Source organism: Macaca nemestrina, chromosome 2 (genome assembly GCF_043159975.1).
Source record: "Macaca nemestrina isolate mMacNem1 chromosome 2, mMacNem.hap1, whole genome shotgun sequence".
Lineage (NCBI taxonomy): Eukaryota > Metazoa > Chordata > Mammalia > Primates > Cercopithecidae > Macaca > Macaca nemestrina.
The window spans coordinates 200,770,568-200,789,157 of record NC_092126.1 but is presented as its reverse complement, the minus strand read 5'-3'; the positions used below and the strand labels follow the sequence as shown (position 1 = coordinate 200,789,157).

The window sequence follows — 18,590 nt, the reverse complement described above, 5'->3', positions numbered from 1 at the left end:
GTAGTTGAAAACGTTAGGTGTGCTGATGGAGTCACTTCTGGGAAAAGAAAAGGTATTTGCTTTTGGGCTGAGCTTTGGGCTTGGAAAAATGTGCACAGAATGTAAATCTTTTTACCTACTGTTTACACTTTTCAAATCCATTTCTTATCAGCTGTCTGAAACACCTAATTATTCTCCTCTCTTGTCTCAGTTTCAATTGAAGTGAACAAATGCTTCAAGCGACATTTAATAGTTTCTACAGGACAGGGTTTGTCTACTCTACTTTTTAAGACTTTTACACTATTTCTAACCTTCTCTTTAAAAGTATGTTGAATTACTTAAATCAATCACTTAGGGAAACTCCTTAATGTGAATATGAATGAAATTATATTCAGATTCTGTTCACAAATGTCATCAGTCTGCTCACAAGAATATAATTTCTTTGCTAATGAAGGTCAGTATTGAAAAAGATACTTTTCTGTGACTTACAATTTCTTGATCAGTTGCATTTAATATACAGATATATGTAAAATATATTTTAATATATATAAAATATATAAAGTTATAGATTTTATAAATTTATAAATTTTAATAAAATAGCTGAAATGTCCCTAAATCTGGGTATTTGAATTTACAGGTCATAAAGAAATGTTAAAAGCTACTTAATATGCATATCAAAAACATGTATATATTTCAAATATAAAGCCCCTTTTAAAAAAAAGTACATGTAGAACGACTTGATGATTGCATGGTGGCAAAATTGAAGAAAGTAATTAGAACTTCTAGCTCCTAGATTAGTGTTCCTTTTTCTCTACTCTTTTTTTTTTAATTGAGGTTGAGTAGAAATTATAACATTTGACTAGAAAATTATAGGAGACCTGAAAAATCAGGTCAAAGGCTTTCAAACATCCTCTAACTTATGGGGAAGAAAATACAAAGTTAGGAAATATAGTTTAAGTTCAATTTGGTAACACTGAAGTTCTAGCTTATAATTTTTTTAAAACTGTGATTGTAATTGAATGGCTTACTCATGAATTTAGCAAACACTATCATTACCCAGGTATAATAATAGGCAAGTGCATCACTGCTCGGGGATTTTCCTCCAGTACAAATCCATACAGGAGCATTCTATTCCTTAATCAAGGGCTGGAGTAATTGATGTCAAAATCAGACCAAGACATTGAAAGGACTGACTGGATAATAAACTAAATTCAGACTGGAGTTTGGTTTGCTTCAGTGAAAGAAATCCAAGTGATTAATTAGATGAGGGGGAGAATATGACTTTTCAATATGCAGGGAATTTGAGTAGGAAAATATAAATGTTGAAACCACTTAGTTAAGTAAAAAACTTCGGGTGGTCTCTTTCCTAAATCTCAGAAGCATGTTTAAGAATGTGTGCCAGAATCTGTGTTTCTTTTATAAAATGCCAGTTCTCCTCAGACCTCAAAGACTTACTCGAGAACAAGGAATACAAACCCTTATGCTAACTACACTCATCCTGAAGCAATCCTTCCACACAGGATATTTGCCTGGAAACAAATTTACTGTATTTTGTAGGCATATTCTGAAGCCAACATCAACAGTGACATCAGCCACAAGATATGTCTTAGAAACATAACTTTTAAAAACCCTCTTCTACATGTGTTTTTAAATATCAGTTGTAGTAGATGTATCTCTAAGAAAAAAAATTTAATGGCCTAAATATGTTTCTATCTATCAATCTGTCATTGTTATCTATCTATTTAGATTGAGAAGGCCATTCACTAAAGGTGCCCACTTAATGTTTATGATGAAAGTTTGTAATGCTTTTTGAAAGCTACAATTTTAATTTAAATTTGCCGTAATCAAAAATACGTAATCATGTTACCAAGATCATATGTTCAGAGATGAAAATTTGGAAAATTAGACAAAAGGGAAGAAAAGAAAACCTACCCATACTTCTGCCACAGAAATTGGGTCATACTATTAAAAAATCATTTTAAGGACTGTTTAATAAACAATAAGCAAATTACCTTTAATTACGGAACCAATCTCAGTTGTTTTAAATTTAGATTATATCTAATTTTCAGTGTTAAAAAATAATGGTAATGTTAACATCCTTCTGACAAGTATAATCAAAATTATTTGCTAGCTGTAGAGTTACAAGGTCTGAAAATATGCAAAGATCCAGGATGTATTAACAAGTATAGCTAAACCATGCTCAGGAATGTTTTTAATCAGCTGATACTTTCACTAACAGCCTACAAATAGCGTTTTTTCCCAACCTCACAAACATCGAGCATTAACATCTTTGCCAAACAAACAACAGATTCTCCTCTTAATTAACAATTTTCGATTCGAAATGTTAAAACATTTTTCTTCACACTATCTTGTCATTGATATCTGATTTGTTGTGGATATTGTGCTCATGAACTCAGATTTTCTTTCTGATTTCTAAGAACTGTTGATAGGCCACAATTTTAGTCATTTCTCCTATATGTTGCAAATATATTTTCCCATTTTATTAATAGTCTTTCTAGTCTATTTAGGTATTTTTGTTATTGTATCAATAATACAGATTATATAATATATAATAAATTATATATTCAACTTAATTATCATCCTGTGCTTTTATATCTTCATTATTTTATGTTTATATCTCATCCTTTACATGTATTTTTGTAAGGTATCACATAGAAACCTATTTTTTCAAATCCAGATATTACATTATTATTGAACAATCCATCCTATCTGTATTACTATGAAAAGTCACTTTTATAATATTATTGGAATTTTTTGTTTTTTTCTTTTTCTGAGGCAGGGTCTCACTCTGTTGCCCAGGCTGGAGTGCAGTGGTGCCATCTAGGTTCACTGCAACCTCTGCCTCCCAGATTCAAGCGATTCTCCTGCCTCAGCCTCCCGAGTAGCTGGGATTACAGGCATGCACCGCCATGCCTAATTTTTGTATTTTTTTGGTAGAGACGGGGTTTTGCAACGTTAGACATGTTGCTCTTGAACTCTTGGCCTCAAATGATTCAACCACCTCAGCCTTCCAAAGTGCTGGGATTACAGGTGTGAGCCACCATGCCAGACCTATTGTAACTTTTTAACTTAAAAACAGTGAGAGAGAGTCTTTAGGGTCAAAGTTATTCTCTGGCATACTCTTTTGCATATTCATGTAAAATTATCTAAAAATTGCTTTCTAGTGACCTTATAAAATGATTGGACCTTCCTCCAAGGTAAGCACTTAGAAGAAATGTTTATCAAAGTACATTTTGATAAACTTTGGACACATCTTGGGATTATTTCCTACACAAAATGAAATGAATCTGACATAAAGAAATGAAAAGGAGTGCAAATAGTCCTAAGTGCAAGGCTGTTACTCACCAACAGGACTTTTAATGATTGTTATAGAGCAATAGTTATAAAAACTCAGACAGACATATGTGAATTCACAAATATATTTTGAACCAAAAGAACCTAAATCATTCTCTGCATGTATTTTTGTTTAATCTTATGATATATAAATTGGAACAGTACTTAACCAAGATACAATCCTATCACTTATTTCGGGAGAGAAGAAATAAAAGGATACAGATCACACAACATTTAATTTAATAAGATATAAAGTTAGCAACCCCATTACCTTCACTCTTTGTCACAGTTACCCATACTTCCTGCAGACTTTACTCTGTGCAGTCTGTCTTTGTGGCCAATGACAAGTGAAACATGGAGGCTGATTGGTTGAAGGACATGGAAGGGTATGGATGGAAAGGGGAAGAGAAGTTCCAGTCACAGTGACACGGTGATTAGAAGATGGCCAATAAAATGTCAACTTACCAGACCCAACTAAAACAAAACAAAAAAAGAAAACATGGAATAAATAAAAATAAGGAAACATAAAATGAAACAGAAAAGTAATAAGATTTGACTTAACAATGATTCTTCTCTTAAGATAAAGAACATGTTAATATTTGAATATATGGCTCACACTGTCCATGAATGAGTATTTGTTAGCATTTTAGGTATAATCATGAATAATTTAAGAAAAATAGAAATGAAGCTTAAATTATCTACTATGATTAAATGGCCGAGCTACAATGGATGAGAGCTATAAAATTATAAAACATTTTAAAATAACTTTACATGTTGCTACCAGATGACAGGTTAGAGAACTAATATGTAATGGGTTTAAAAACATTATAAATCTTAGGTGCTAAAAACTACACAGAAACCAAAAATTGAGCATTTTAGAAAAAAGAACGTTAAGTCCCACAACTCATCATCAGTTCAATTTTTAAAAGGTGTATACTGCCAACGATATTCTATGAAACTGAAATCCATGCTTCTCATACTCAAATAAGCATGAGTCACCCTGAGAGCTGGTTAAGATACAGATTATGATTCTACAGGTTAGGGGTGTTACCGGAGATTTTGCATTTCTAACAAGCATCCAAGTTTTGCTGGCCCATGACCAAAAATTGAATAGCAAGCCTTTAAAAAGGTGCTGCATTTAAATTCTTGCATATTTTTTAATTGAGATAGTGCATACAAAAAAGTGAATAAATTATGAGAACTAAGAAAACTTTATAATCTTATCTATAAATCATAATTACATTTTCTGTTTTTAATGTTGAAACATTAGGCATCTTATTAGAGACAGCTCAAATAATATATATTTTAAAAATGGAAATGGTTATTTTGTTTCTATTTTATAAGCAAATATAATTACTGTCATGTCAAATGCAGAACTTTTTCATAATAGTCCCAGTAGAAATCTACAATATATTTTACTCAAATAAATAACTTTCATAGCTTTCGGCAAATCAAAATTAATTAGACCTGATACATATTCCTATAGTTTAAATAAATGCTAAAGAATGTTGTTGTTAAGTGGTACAGTTATAAAACAAAGATAAAATTTCTCTTGCATACTTTTGTACCATACACAAAATTTAAAGTCAATTTAGAAACGTTTTTAATTCACACATTCCCTTCAACAGGAGTAAAATAATGTCTTTATTTTTCATTACAGAGAAAAAAAAAACTAAGCATAATTTTTCACTCACTCAAGTTAGAAAAGTTAAAAAGAAATTTTCTCATTTACACAGGCTTAATGTTTATTATAGCATCTCCACTTATGCCACCCAGACTCAAAAACACAGAATGGATAGAATGTGGTTACATTTCTTGACACCTTATAGATGATGTGTTTTAAATGACAGTAAGAAATATTTAGGCACTACAAAAGAGAGGACCTGACAAACTGTAACAACAGAATTTTGCTTTGAGATAACAAAAAGTTACAGGATTATCTTTTGGATTAATCTGTGAAAATAAATTTGATCCCATTAGACTGAAGCAGTTAAAATAAATCCTTAAAGTCAGAAAAGTAGAGAAATGACTCCTAAATGTTTTCATGTATTTTCAGTAATTTAAAATTCCTAAAACATTTCAAAAATGTATATTAAAAACAACAAAAAAAATTATTGGAAATCACCTAATTTAAAATTTTTAAAGCACCTTTTTCTTGCTTATAGTTTTTACTAGCAGTCAACCCACAGGAGTAGAATCCTTTTATTAATTAAAATCCAATGGGTTTAAGAACTTTAGACTAATGTATTTGCATATCACATCAATGACAGATGATAATTGAAAAATATTTTAGGCCGGGTGTGGTGGCTCACGCCTGTAATCCCAGCACTTTGGGAGGCCGAGGCAGGCGCATCACGAGGTCAGGAAATTGAGACCATCTTGGCTAACACAGTGAAACCCCATCTCTACTAAAATTACAAAAAATTAGTTGGGCGTGGTAGCACACACCTGTAGTCCCAGCTACTTGGGAGGCTGAGGCAGGGGAATTGCTTGAACCCGGGAGGCGGAGGTTGCAGTGAGCCAAGATTGCACCACTGCACTCCAGCCTGGGGGACAGAGCAAGACTCTGTCTAAAAAAAAAAAAAAAAAAAAAAAGAAAAGAAAAAAAGAAAAACATTTTATAGCCTATTAAGGGTCTTAAAAGTTATCTAATAACATAATGTAATATAGAAGCTTCTAAAACATCAGAGGTTTTGGAGAGGAGTCTATCTTGAATGGTCATTTAAGTTTTTAACAACTCTGATTATCAAGAAATGAATCCTCTTATCTAAAGGAAAGGCTGTCTGTTCAGAATTTAACCCCCCTTTCATTTGTTCTACTTTCAGTAAGCAAATAGAAGTCATTAATATGGACTATATAAAATCCTTTCACTCACTTGAAAAAAATTACCATCCCTAACTTTCTCTGCTAAAGAATAAATTATAGGAATTTATTTAAGTTTTCCCCATATTTCTCCTTTCTCTACATTTCTCCAAAGGTCAGGTAAAAGCATTTCCTTTCCATACACAGAATATGGTCCTTTCTATGAAACAGGCAGATTTTAATTATTGTCCTATTGGACATGGCACAAAGAATCAGGAAAAAAAAAAAAAAAGGCAGAGTAACTTGGAACCTGTTCATTCATTATCTTCTAACATTCGACATTTATGGGAGGCTGCACTCCAACCCTTCTCATAGCCTTTCTCAACTTCATTCCTTTCTGCTTTTAAGGTTGCAGGCACCTGTATCCTAAGTCGGAAAAGCCTGTCCGTTTCTGTCTCTAATAAAACTATAAAATGTGAGCACTGGAAGTGACCTTAGAACTTATCAGTCCAAACTTATTTTGCATGAGAAAACAGAAAACCTAAATTGTTAAAGAACTTTCTCAAGGTCACGGCGGTTCACCATAGACTGGCTCCTAGGCCTCCTGACAATATCCAACTCTCTGTACAAATTTTCCTACTGGTCAATCAGTTAGTGGTGAAGAATACGCAATAGGATACAAAATACATTTGATTTTAGAAGAATATGCAATAGGATACAAAATACATTTGATTTTACATTTAAACTGCCACAAATAGTCGTTTAATTATTGTCCTATATTACTACCAAAATCATTACTACATGCATATATATAAACTGGTTTTAAAGAATTCTTCATAATGGTAAAAATATTTTAAGAATATTCAGCTAGAGTTTTAAAAAGACCTGGAAACTAACAGGTAATAACAGACTTAATGCTGCTTGAAAAATTTACTTTTGCAATTAAAAAGTACTGCAATCATTTTTAAGGGTAAATCAATTTTAATTATTTCATCACTTGAAATCTTTATATGTTGAACAAAATATCCATCTTTTTTGAAACATCAAAACAGTATATTTTGACAAGAATCCCCTTTGTCTCTCTCTGTCACACACACACACACACACACACACACACACACACACACAGCCACTACCATTTAGAATAAAATACTTTCTTCCTTTATGAATGTGATATCATAGTGTTCTAAATTATTTATTTGTTTTGAAATCTTTTGTATACTAAGAATATACATTGCTCAGACAGTAATCTTTAGGTATAAATAAGATAAGAAGAGAGAAAGGAAGTCAAAGAAAGGAAGGAAGGAAATAAAGGAAAGAGGGAGGGAGGGAGGGAGAGAAGGAGGAAGAAGATTCCCTCTTTTATCTTCTATCTGCTTGTCACATTCAGGAGACATGTGTATGGGTCAGAAAGATGATAAATGTTTGGAAAAACATTATACAGAGTTTGGAGGAAAAGACCTTTTTCATCCAAAGAAAATAAGTTAGTTGACTAGATACTTAAGAAGTCTTCAGATTATGTCTAATAAGTATGGGGACCAGCCAATTTTTATAACTACCAAGGCCAGAAGAAAAGATGATAATGGGCCTAAATAATAGCATGAACAATGTAAAGAAAGTCTAGAAACGAAGCAGTTAACAGAAAAGGTCACTGAACCATGAATTGGTTGCCAACTATGATGTCTCTAGAGGTCTTTTAAAATAGGATTTATTTCCATTAGGCCACAACAGTTTAGATATAACCGTGTCTGGCAGAGGGACAGAGAAATTGAATCTTAAAGTGCTTTCTGTGCTATGATTTTAATTGTATGGACATTCAGAAACATTTAATTTTAAAAAAATATAATGACAGAAGATTGCTACAGTATTTAGGTCTAAAATAACTTAAGTATTACAAACTCCTAGATTGACTCTATAGAATATGTTATTGTAAAGTGAATGTATCTACAATAGGACCAATCCTATTAGTAAATATCAGAGAACAGCTGCTTTTTTTAATGGGCTAAAAATGAAATCATCTCAACTATGGAATTCTTCTGCTAATTCATAGATATAAGTTTTCACTGCTAGTAGCTAAATTCTAATGAATCCTTAAATTGAGGTGATTTTTCCCCCATTCTCATCTATAGTACTTTTTGAATGCAGAGCTCAGTTAACACATCTGATGCACTAGAATTGTAAACACCACATTCCAGAGAATATGCATGGAGTAAGGTAGTGAGTTAAATAAAAACTTTTGGAAGAAACACATTTCTATTCAAATACAAGAGCCCAAATTCTCAAGTAGTAAAGCTATCTATATTTGAATTGACAAAATCCAGTCACTGGTATGTTAGAAAAATTATATACATAGATACTCATGAATGACAATATCTCTAACAATTAAAAACTCTCAGGATATTTTAATACTAGGTATGATTTCTTTTGGGGGAAAAGATTGAGTTTAACTTAAAAGCCTGTCATTATGTCTTTCAACTTTTGAGACATAAAAATAAAGAGATAAAGGAGGCCATTTTTAGAATATATTTAATGGATACATAAAATACTATGAACTTTTCACCTCCACTTAAATATCTCTCATTATTCTGTAGAACAATGGTTCCGGAGACAATTTTTGCTGTCACAACTGATGTGGGAAGACGGTGAAGGCAGAGAGCTACTAGCATTTAGTGGACAGAGGCCAATGATACCGATAAACATCCTACAAGGCCCAAGACAACCTCCCAAAACAAAGAATGATGTAGCACAAAATGTCAGCAGTGCCAGGATTCAGAAGCTCAGCTGCAGATGAGCTATTCAACTTAAAGCTTATCAGAACACTAACATATATTTATTTCACCCCATATATACAAAGTACCTTGCACAACGCCTGACATATCACAGGTACTCAGAAAAGGTTAGTACTCTTTCTCTTATTCTTCCCTTCTAAAAATATTGTTACTTTCCCCAAAAGCAGTTAATACACGTTGGTAGTTACTTGTCTACTAAGGAATCCACAATTCAAATGCAACCACACAGCAATCTATGACAATGTGCACATCACCCAACACATATCTTAGGACTATAATTTTGACGGTAATATTCCCTAGGTCCACTTAGAAAGCCAGAAACCTACATCTTTCCTGCCTTTCCTCCTGGAAATACACAGTCAACCACCAAATTCCATAGTGTTTATCCTGTAACCATTTATCCAATCCATCTACCTCCTTCTATCTTTATTGCCACCATTCTGGCCCAAGCTATCCAACAGCACTCACCTGAACTACTATTTTGGTCTTTTCCAGTCCAGTCTTATGATGTAGCCAGAGTGATTAAAACAAAATAAAAGGCCAGGGGCGGTGGCTCATGTGCTTAACACTGTAATCCTAACACTTTGGGAGGCTGAGGCGGGTGGATCACCTTGAGGTCAGGAGTTCGAAACCAGTCTGGCCAACATGGGGAAACCTCATCTCTACCAAAAACACAAAAAAAAGAAAAAAAATAAATAGCCAGGGTGGTGGTGGGTGCCTGTAAGTCCAGCTACTTGGGAGGCTGAGGTAGGAGAATTGCTTGAACCCGGGAGGCGGAGGTTGCAGTGAGTCGAGATCATGCCACTGTGCTCCAGCCTGGGTGACAGAGCAAGACTCCGTCTCAAAGTAATAATAATAATAATAATAATAATAATATAATTACACTTTGTTTTTGTGTTTTGTTTATCGCTTAAAGTCCTTCAGCAAGGTCCCATTACTTTTAAAATAGAAAACGAAATTCTTAATGTGGCCTTGCTGTGTAACAATTCAGTGTCTTCTCCTGTCACCTCTTCTCCCTCTCCTTGACCTCGCCCTGCTGGCCTTCTTTCAGTCCTTGAGTACACCACACACCCTGCTGCCTCTACTTCTGTTTATACTGTACGCCTGGGATCTTCCCCTTTCGCCCATGTAATTACTATTCGGTAGTTAGAGCTCAGTTAAAAAAATACTTTTTCAAGAAATTATCTCTAAATTTGAACTAAATCATATCAGAATGCTACGTATTTTCATAGCAACCTTAATTTGCCTCTCAGAGCACATATTGTAGTTAAAATTATACATTTGTGTGATTGTTTTGTGTTTCTCTGAAATTAGCCTGTGTGCTCCCCGTGAGCAAGTATTTGCTCATTTTTTTTGCCATTATTTCTCCAGAACTTCTCAAGGTGATGCTGTTACTCACATTTTAAATATCGGCTGAAAGGTGGAAGAAATGACAGTAGTGTTCCAATAGCCCAGTTGAAAGCACTTAGTGCTATCTTTAAGAGTCCATTTTTCCTATTCCGCTGATACTGTAGATATTTGTGTGTATCTCTCTTCTTCACTAGGCTATAATGAGCTCTGTGAAGATGCGATCCACGTCGTATTTATCTGTACATCCTTCATAGTACCCAGCATACTGTTTTGTACATAGAAGGTGCTCAAGAATTGGTTTATCTGAAAACTGGAATGTCCATCTTTAAATGGCGTATTTCATGGAGGGTCCAGAGTTAAGGGACATGAGGACGTAATAACATTGCTCAACTGGTAGTTAAACAACTTTGGATCAAGATCCTCTCCAAAAGGCATCAAGCCTGTGACCCTGCATAAATTATATAAACATTCTCCATCTCAGTTTAATAGTAAGAAGGCATTGGTCTTAGCTAACTGTGTGTCAGATCACATGTGAGGAACCCCTTCAGCAGCTCTGTAAGGAATTATTCGATATCTCGATTTTGCAAAAGAAAGAAAATGAAGACTAAGTAAATTTCATAAGGTCACCTACCAGGCAAGACAGGCAGTATCAGAATTCTGCTGGTATCTGCAGCTCTTTTTTTTTCTTTTTTTGAGACGGAGTTTAGCTCTTGTCTCCCAGGCTGGAGTACAGTGTCGCAATCTAGGCTCACGGCAACCTCTGCCTCCCAGGCTCAAGTGATTCTCCTGCCTCAGCCTCCTGAGTAGCTGGGATTACAGGCACCCGCCACCACACCTGGCTAATTTTTGTACTTTTAGTAGAGACGGGGTTTTGCCATGTTGGCCAGGCTTGTCTCGAACTCATAACCTTGGGTGATCCACCTGCCGTGGCCTCCCAAGTGCTGGGATTACAGGTGTAAGCCACCGTGCCCGGCCTCTCCAGCTCTTAAAATGTAAAAATAGCAACTTTTTACTACATTGGATGACTTGTTTGTAATTTTAAAAAGAGTTAAACCTTACTCTAATGTAATTCTGGTTCTGAAATGTTTTGTCTCCATGACCTAAACAAAATGACTTTTAACAAGAAATGATTTAAGTGTACAATATATGTATTGATATATTAGATGAACATAGACACATAATTGCTCATATATGAGCAGTTTCATACTTATAAAAAGGTTTGGGGGAAAATAACTTGCCCTGTATTTTATTTTCTTATAGAAACAATGATAAAACAACCAATTCCATGTCTGAAAAGTGATGTGATGCAACATTTTAAAACACTCACTGTAAATGTCAAAGGCAGTGTGAAAGTAAATGCTTTATAAGCCCCCAACCATGTCTAAAATTGAAAGTTTCAACAATCTAGCACAGAGTTACATGATTTAATGTTTATTCTCAAGAAACCTAAATCAGGTCAAAATTATTTATTATCAATTATATTTAGTGATTAAGTACATTCTGGGGGAGTTAAAAGCCTAAGGAAAACCACAAAAGCACTTCTCATCTCTTCACTAATGACCTAAAAGGCACTGTTTGAAATGGCTATTTCACCATCCACAAAATAACTTTTTAAAAGCGCCTTTGTAAAATGGCCTATCAGGTTTAATTGTGCAATGCTCTAAATTCTCTCCTAATAACATCGACCACACAAAATAAATGTCCTAAAGCTAACTTTAACAACCATTTATGGATTTTCCTACCCTCATAAATCTGTTATAAAGCAATTACTCAGCTATATTTTGTCTTATACTTACTTCAGTATTTTCTGCAGGTGTGTTTATACTGGCACATTATTTATCAAGTCCTGAGAGAAACAGTTTAAAAACAAATTAAAGTGCTCATGGTATTTTAATCAGTTTTGCAAACTTTAGGTATACTACAAAATGTTAACTTCTAATTTATACAAAATATTTTTAAAAACTAAAATAAAAAGAATTGCTTTGTATTTTTAAATTACTAAAATAAGGCTCGAAGGACACCAGATGCTATGTAATTACCAAGTGTAACTGTTCTAATGATGACCCTGATGTTTGGTATTCGCTAAAATGATTCACCAGTCTAAAAACAGTGAATACCATTCCGCCTAATTGATTCATGCTGTGCATATCTATCAAAATATTTAACACCATAGTAAGCAAATAATAAAAATTATCCATACATATGGATGTACAAACAGTCACATTTTTAGTTATCTTGTTTAGTTTACTCAGGATTCATCATAAGGTAAAGGTGTTCTTCATGTAAACAGTCTGCAATTATTCTCTTTTGAAAAATAAAATACCTTGATCACTTAATGTGCAAACAATTCTGGATAAAATACAAACTATTATGTGAATCAACTTAGAATTAATTTTTTTATATTGAATGATACTAACTCTGACAAAATAATTCCAAGTCTTAAAGTTACGTGAGGTTGTTAAAATGAACATTTTAAAAAATGCTATCTCTCAATGACAAGAGCAAAAAAGTAATTTATTTCTCCAAATTTCATTCTCAGTCTGAGCAGTTGAGACGTGATATAGCCATACAAGTCAATTACATTTTCCCCATTGATGCCATTATTTCAGAATGTTAGTTTGGTTACTAAAGACAGTTGCTCAGTTATACATCTATATAACTGGGCAGCGAGAAAACCTTACCCACTGTTATGTAGATGAATAAATCACAGTAAAACTCAGACCATAATGGAAGGCTTATGATGTGCTATTTACTAGTGAGGTGCTGTGTCATTATTTGTTGCTGAATCTTCTTATGTATCAATTATTTCTTGTACCTGAGTGCTCTACTTATTTCTTCAAATATTTGCCTGGTGTACACAACGAAGAGAGCATTTCAAATTCTCTGTAGGATGGCCATGAAGTGAATGCCTTTCTTTTGATTAACTTTTATGATTTATATCTGTTTTTCTGAAATAACTGAAAGAAACCCAGAATCCTTTTTTGTGGATGAAAGAAATCTAAGAGAATCCCACACATTCAGCAATCATTAGGGTTACAATGGCTGTTTCTTTAAGCTATAGGTACACAAGAAGTTCTTTACTTTATTCCTCTAGGGAGAAACAAAACAAAACAAAACAAAACAGCAAAGAATCATAGGCCAAAAAGCTACTGGGTCTCAATCAAATGAAACAGCATTAAAAAACCCAGCAGGAGTGGTGCTTAGCATCCTATTTACACCACTGTATCAGAACAGTTAGGAGAGGGAGTTATTCTCACAAATCACTCTCTTGTTAAATTCTGTAGTGGGACTTCATTAAATCTCTTGGTTGATGGCATTCCACTTTCAGCCTGCTCACAAAGAGCTCAACTGGCAATACTGATTCTTCAAAGGTTTCCATCACATCTTGTCTTTTTCAGTTTTCTTTTTACCATAAAATCTCTTTCCCCATCAGCCCCCCTAGTCTTCAGTTGAAAAATTTTAAATCCTTATTTTAACTACAAAATAAACAAGAAAGAGGAGGATGAGGAGGAGAAGGAGACGAAACACACACAAACCTCCACAACACATCCCTTAGAGGTAGTATTTTGAATAAGACTCTTCAGGTTAGTATTAAGAGTATCCATCCATACAAGCAGTGGTAAATATATATTACATTGCATATGTGTATATATACATATTTGTATATCCAATATATATGTTTAATATATATATTTACCACCATTTTATACATATATAATCCTCCAACCCCTGAAGCACTGCTCACTGTAGCACTAGTGACTTTAGTAGGCATTTGTGGATTACTGCCACATGTCATTAAGAATCATTCCCCAAAGAACCAGTCTGCTATGTCTTGTCAGAGTCTGGCAAAAACATCACACACATATCAAGGTTCTTAAAATTGTCAAATAAAGCTTTGGGGGGTCTCATAATATGTGTTTCATCAAAATGTTGATGAACTCACAGTTTTCAACCAAGATCTTGGATTATACTAAACCTAAGTTGACTCTGCAAAAAGGTCCCTTGATACTATTAGTTTTGGCTTTGACTCAAATAACCACGTTAATGGTCAGAAACAATGCACTATTATATTGCCAGATTTTCTAAAATCAGCAACTTAAGGAAACTGTTCCAACAAATGATTTAAATGAAGTCTACATCAAATAAAGGAGATTCAGAACTGAAGGACCCAGTTTTTTCTCTCAATATTTATTTTATGCCTAGTTATCATACAAGCTGCAAAAAGTCCTAGGATTCTTACACAAAGATCTCACATGCTGATAGAAAGTTAAACAGTGAACTCTATTGATGGAAACCATAGATTTACAACGTGGGTCTTCTCTCCCCCAGAGGTGCCTTTGAATGCAAGTTTTAAAAAGTTTATCCCCGACTGGCAATAAAGTCTACAGTAAGCTATATTGTTTCACTTTTACCTAAATTTTAATTTTACAATCGGAAATAATTGTGTAATGGTTCATTAAGCACACACACACACACACACACACACGAGTCTGCACAACATAGTGAGACCTCATCTTTCCAGAAAAAAAAAAGAAATTAGATGGGGATGGTGGCATGTTTCTGTAGTCCCAGCTACTTGGGAGGCTGAAGGGAGAGGATTGCTTCAACCCAGGAGTTCAAGGCTGCAGTGAGCCATGACTGTGCCACTGCACTCCAACCTGGGTGACATAGGGAGACCCTGTCTCAAAAAGACAGTCATACATTTGCATAGTATGTTACATTAAGATTAGCATGTATCTTGATTATTTTCAAAGTTGCTAATTCACATGTTAGAAAATGATCAAATGCATATTTCTTTTTGTGGATTACGCCTTCTGATCCATTTTTTCCAGACTAAATTATATTGAAGTTATTTCTGAGTACGGTATATCTAAATTTGTTTATATTTAGTTAATTCAATTGTTCCAATATACGGACTACTTGGAGCAGGCAGTGATGGGATTCAACATTATTCATTCTATCAGGAAATTTAGCAGCACTGAACATAGCAGGGAGGGATAATAATTACGTTAAAGTAAAATAATAACCAAAGTTTACATTAATCAGTTATCAAAAATGTCAAATCTCTATGGACAAAATAACAATTAACAGGAATCTGATGAATTTTTAATTTTGTTTTGGAAGAAGCTGAGAACAACAATCATAAAAACTGTAACAACAATTGTATTTGCTTAAGCACCCCATACTCCACAACCCACTTTCTTGGGAACTTAACTATTTTATTCATTAGTTTATTTTCCTATTAGCTGACTGATATTTGTATTACATGTACACTCATTTTTCAACAGATGAGAACTCTTAATCTCAGAGAAGTTAGACGATTTATCTAGGATTCAACAACCAGTATGTATCAGGATGAGCGCGTAATTCGCTCACACAGAAAATGTCACAAGAACATCAAGGTTTCTGTGATGGTTAATCTTATGTGTCCATTTGAGTGTAACATGTTATTTCTGGGAGCGTCTGTGACGGTGTTTCCAGAAGAGATTAGTATTTGATACCGTTAACTGAGTAAAGAAGACATGCCTTCACCAACGTGGGCTGGCGTCATCCAATCCATTGAGGGTCCAGGTAGAAAAAAGGCAGACGAAAGGCAAATGTGCTATCTCTTCTGGAGCTGGGACACACATCTCCTGCTCCTGTGATGTCTGAATTTTGCTCTTAGACTGAATTACACCACCTGCTTTGCTGGTTCTTCACCTTGCAGATGGCAGATGGTGGGAATTCTTGATGCCTCATACCAATACTTATAATAAATCTCCTCTAATCTCCTCTTATTATCTCTATAGATGCCATTGAGTGTGTTTCTCTGGAGGACCCTAACTAAAATGGTTGCCTCTGAGACTGCAGTAAACAATGAGACTAACAAAGCAAGGTAAGCAAAGTGTGTGCCTAAGGAACTCATAGCCAAGCAGTTCAGACGTTGAAATACCCTTAAGGGCAGTAGTAGCATCCGGTGGGTAGGTGAATGGGAAATACCTAACTCTCACTCGGATGGGGAGTGTCTGAAAAGCTTGCTGGAGGATGCTTATGTGAACCACGTTCAAGAATAGGAGTAATTAGTGAGTAGGAGATGGGGCAGGTGGGGCTGGGGCATTTTAGACCAAGGAGCCAACATAACAAAAAGCCCAGAGCTAAGCTACATGGTGGCGTATACATGAAAAAAATATAGGAATATAGCATATTATACTAAAGTGAGTAGCAAGAAAGGAGGCTAGCATCATCAAAAGTGGAGAGATGGGAACCATGGAAGTCCATGGAAGTCATTTATGGAAGGAATTAATATAATTAGAACTGTGTTTCAGGTAGACAATCTTCTTAAAAATCTTTTTAAAAGTATTTAAAAAAATTTTTTAACACTGGGTCTCACTGTGTTGCTTAGGCTGGTCTCGAACTTCTGGGCTCAAGTAATTCTCCTATCTTGGCCTCCCAAAGTGCTGGGATTAAAGGCGTGAGCCATCGCGCTCAGCCTTTTTAGGTAGATTAATCTGTTGTGTGAAGAATGGATTCTATGAGACAAGGTGGAGGCAAGGAACCTGGTTAGAAGTTAATTGTTTCCCAGAGAGATGATGAAGGCCTAAAACGGAGCAATGATAAGAAGGTAAGGGAGGTGGTAAGAGTTGAGAAATAGGTAAAAGGCAAAATAAGTAGGATTTTGTGATGACTGATTAAGAATAAGACACGGGAAAGTGGGAGCATGAAGGATAAAGAGTCAAGCTGTCGACTGACTGTGTGTCTGCAGTTGCACTGCCAACATGTGAAATAAAGAACATTAGGGGATTCAGCTTCTGATGTCTGGTCTGCTCTTATTTTCCCTTCTTCACTATTATATTCTGTGAACGAATGCTTACAGACTGGGTTAGTAGAAGCTCAAAGGCTCAGACAAACCTCTGACAGCTGCTTCTTGTTTTACTGAAAGTTATAATTACTCTTCAACTCTGAGTTCATTGGGACAGTACATAGGGGTCAATCATAAACTGCAGTGTCCTAGATATTTCACCGAAGTTTCTCTTTTGAAGCATGTAGTTTACTAGCACCAAAGAGAGAGGCTCCAGGAAACATCCCATTAGCAGCAATTAAGTCAGGCAAAAGACAGCACGGGTCTTTTTTTCCGTCTTTGTGTCTCCCTTGTTGCATGTCAATCTCATACTTTTAAGGCTCAGACTCCCAGAAGCTGTCACTGGCTAATCAGTCCTAACGAGAAAGTGTTACGCTCCTTCATTGCACAGTTGGCATTAATACTTAGGAGAAGCATCAGACAAAACAACAATTCTGCAGAAGAGAATAGAATGCGCATTCTTTTGATGTTTTAACATTCCTATTGTATGTCAGCAATACATTTAAAGAAACAGCAACATAATTCGTGATACTGTATTTTATAGTTAAAAAAACAGCTGATAAAGTTGAGAGACTAGAGTGACTTCACATCAAGAGAAGAAAAAGGGAGAAGCTCTTATGAGAGAAGAACTAGGATTTCACAGAAATCCCATTCATCTGATAACACGGCCTCATCGGGTTTGGCAATGTTTGGCACCTGCCTTTTCTTTGAACAGAGCTTCAAAAAGTGACCCGTCCCTGTGAGAAGCCTGGAGAGGAGTAGAGCGGGGTGTGAACTGAGATCTAAACGTACTGCTTCCTGTGACTGGCTGGCCCTACACTCCGGCCTCGAGAGAAATGAGAAGACTAAGTGTCTTTTAGTTCCTGTTGTGAGAGAGACAAACAAAAATGGGATTGGATTTTCTTCTATTTCAACTCAGGGAGATAAAAGGTGACGGCTTGGGAAATGGTTGGTGTATGGAAGTCTGTTTTCAGGCCGTTTCGGTTCGGTTTCCTGTGACCGATGGAAACAGGAACACTGCGATGGGAACGTGATCACTCTGGTGATAGAGGCACAAACTTACTTTGGAAATGAAATTGTGACAGTAAGAAGAGCTGCTTTATCTGTGAAGTTACAAAAGGAGTGGAAAGATTAATAATGCCATCTACTTTGCCCTGTTTAAGCAATGAGTATCACTGAAGCAAGGAATCATAAGAAATCTTAGAGGCTGAGGACAAACTCAGAAACAGGAGAAACTGAAACTTTAAACTATGTGGCTTTATCACTTATCTTTCTTTCGAAATAGCACTCCTCAAAAATGGAATAATTTAAAAAGCGACCAACATGATTGTCTCTGAAAGTTATAAATTTTATAGGGTTTGTTATTAATAATTCAATAAATATAATTTTTTTCATTTTTAAGTATTTTGAAGCTGTATTCACCAGGCTTTTCCTAACGTCTACTTTGAATAAAGAGTAAAGCATTCGCTTTTCTTTTT

The 18,590-nt window shown here is 35.0% G+C and overlaps 1 protein-coding gene across 4 annotated transcripts in view; it reads right to left on the bottom strand.

Moving 5' to 3' along the window:
• LOC105485564 (roundabout guidance receptor 1) overlaps positions 1-18,590 on the bottom strand; it is a 1,159,905-nt gene that overhangs the window by 84,779 nt on the left and 1,056,536 nt on the right. For 3 of the 4 annotated variants that reach the window (XM_071092571.1, XM_071092573.1, XM_071092574.1), the window contains one exon: positions 3,799-3,807. The exons of the other annotated variant lie outside the window; for it this stretch is intronic. In XM_071092571.1, coding sequence (XP_070948672.1) covers positions 3,799-3,807 — 9 coding nt within the window. The remainder of the gene's footprint in view (positions 1-3,798; positions 3,808-18,590) is intronic. 4 annotated transcript variants of the gene reach the window in all.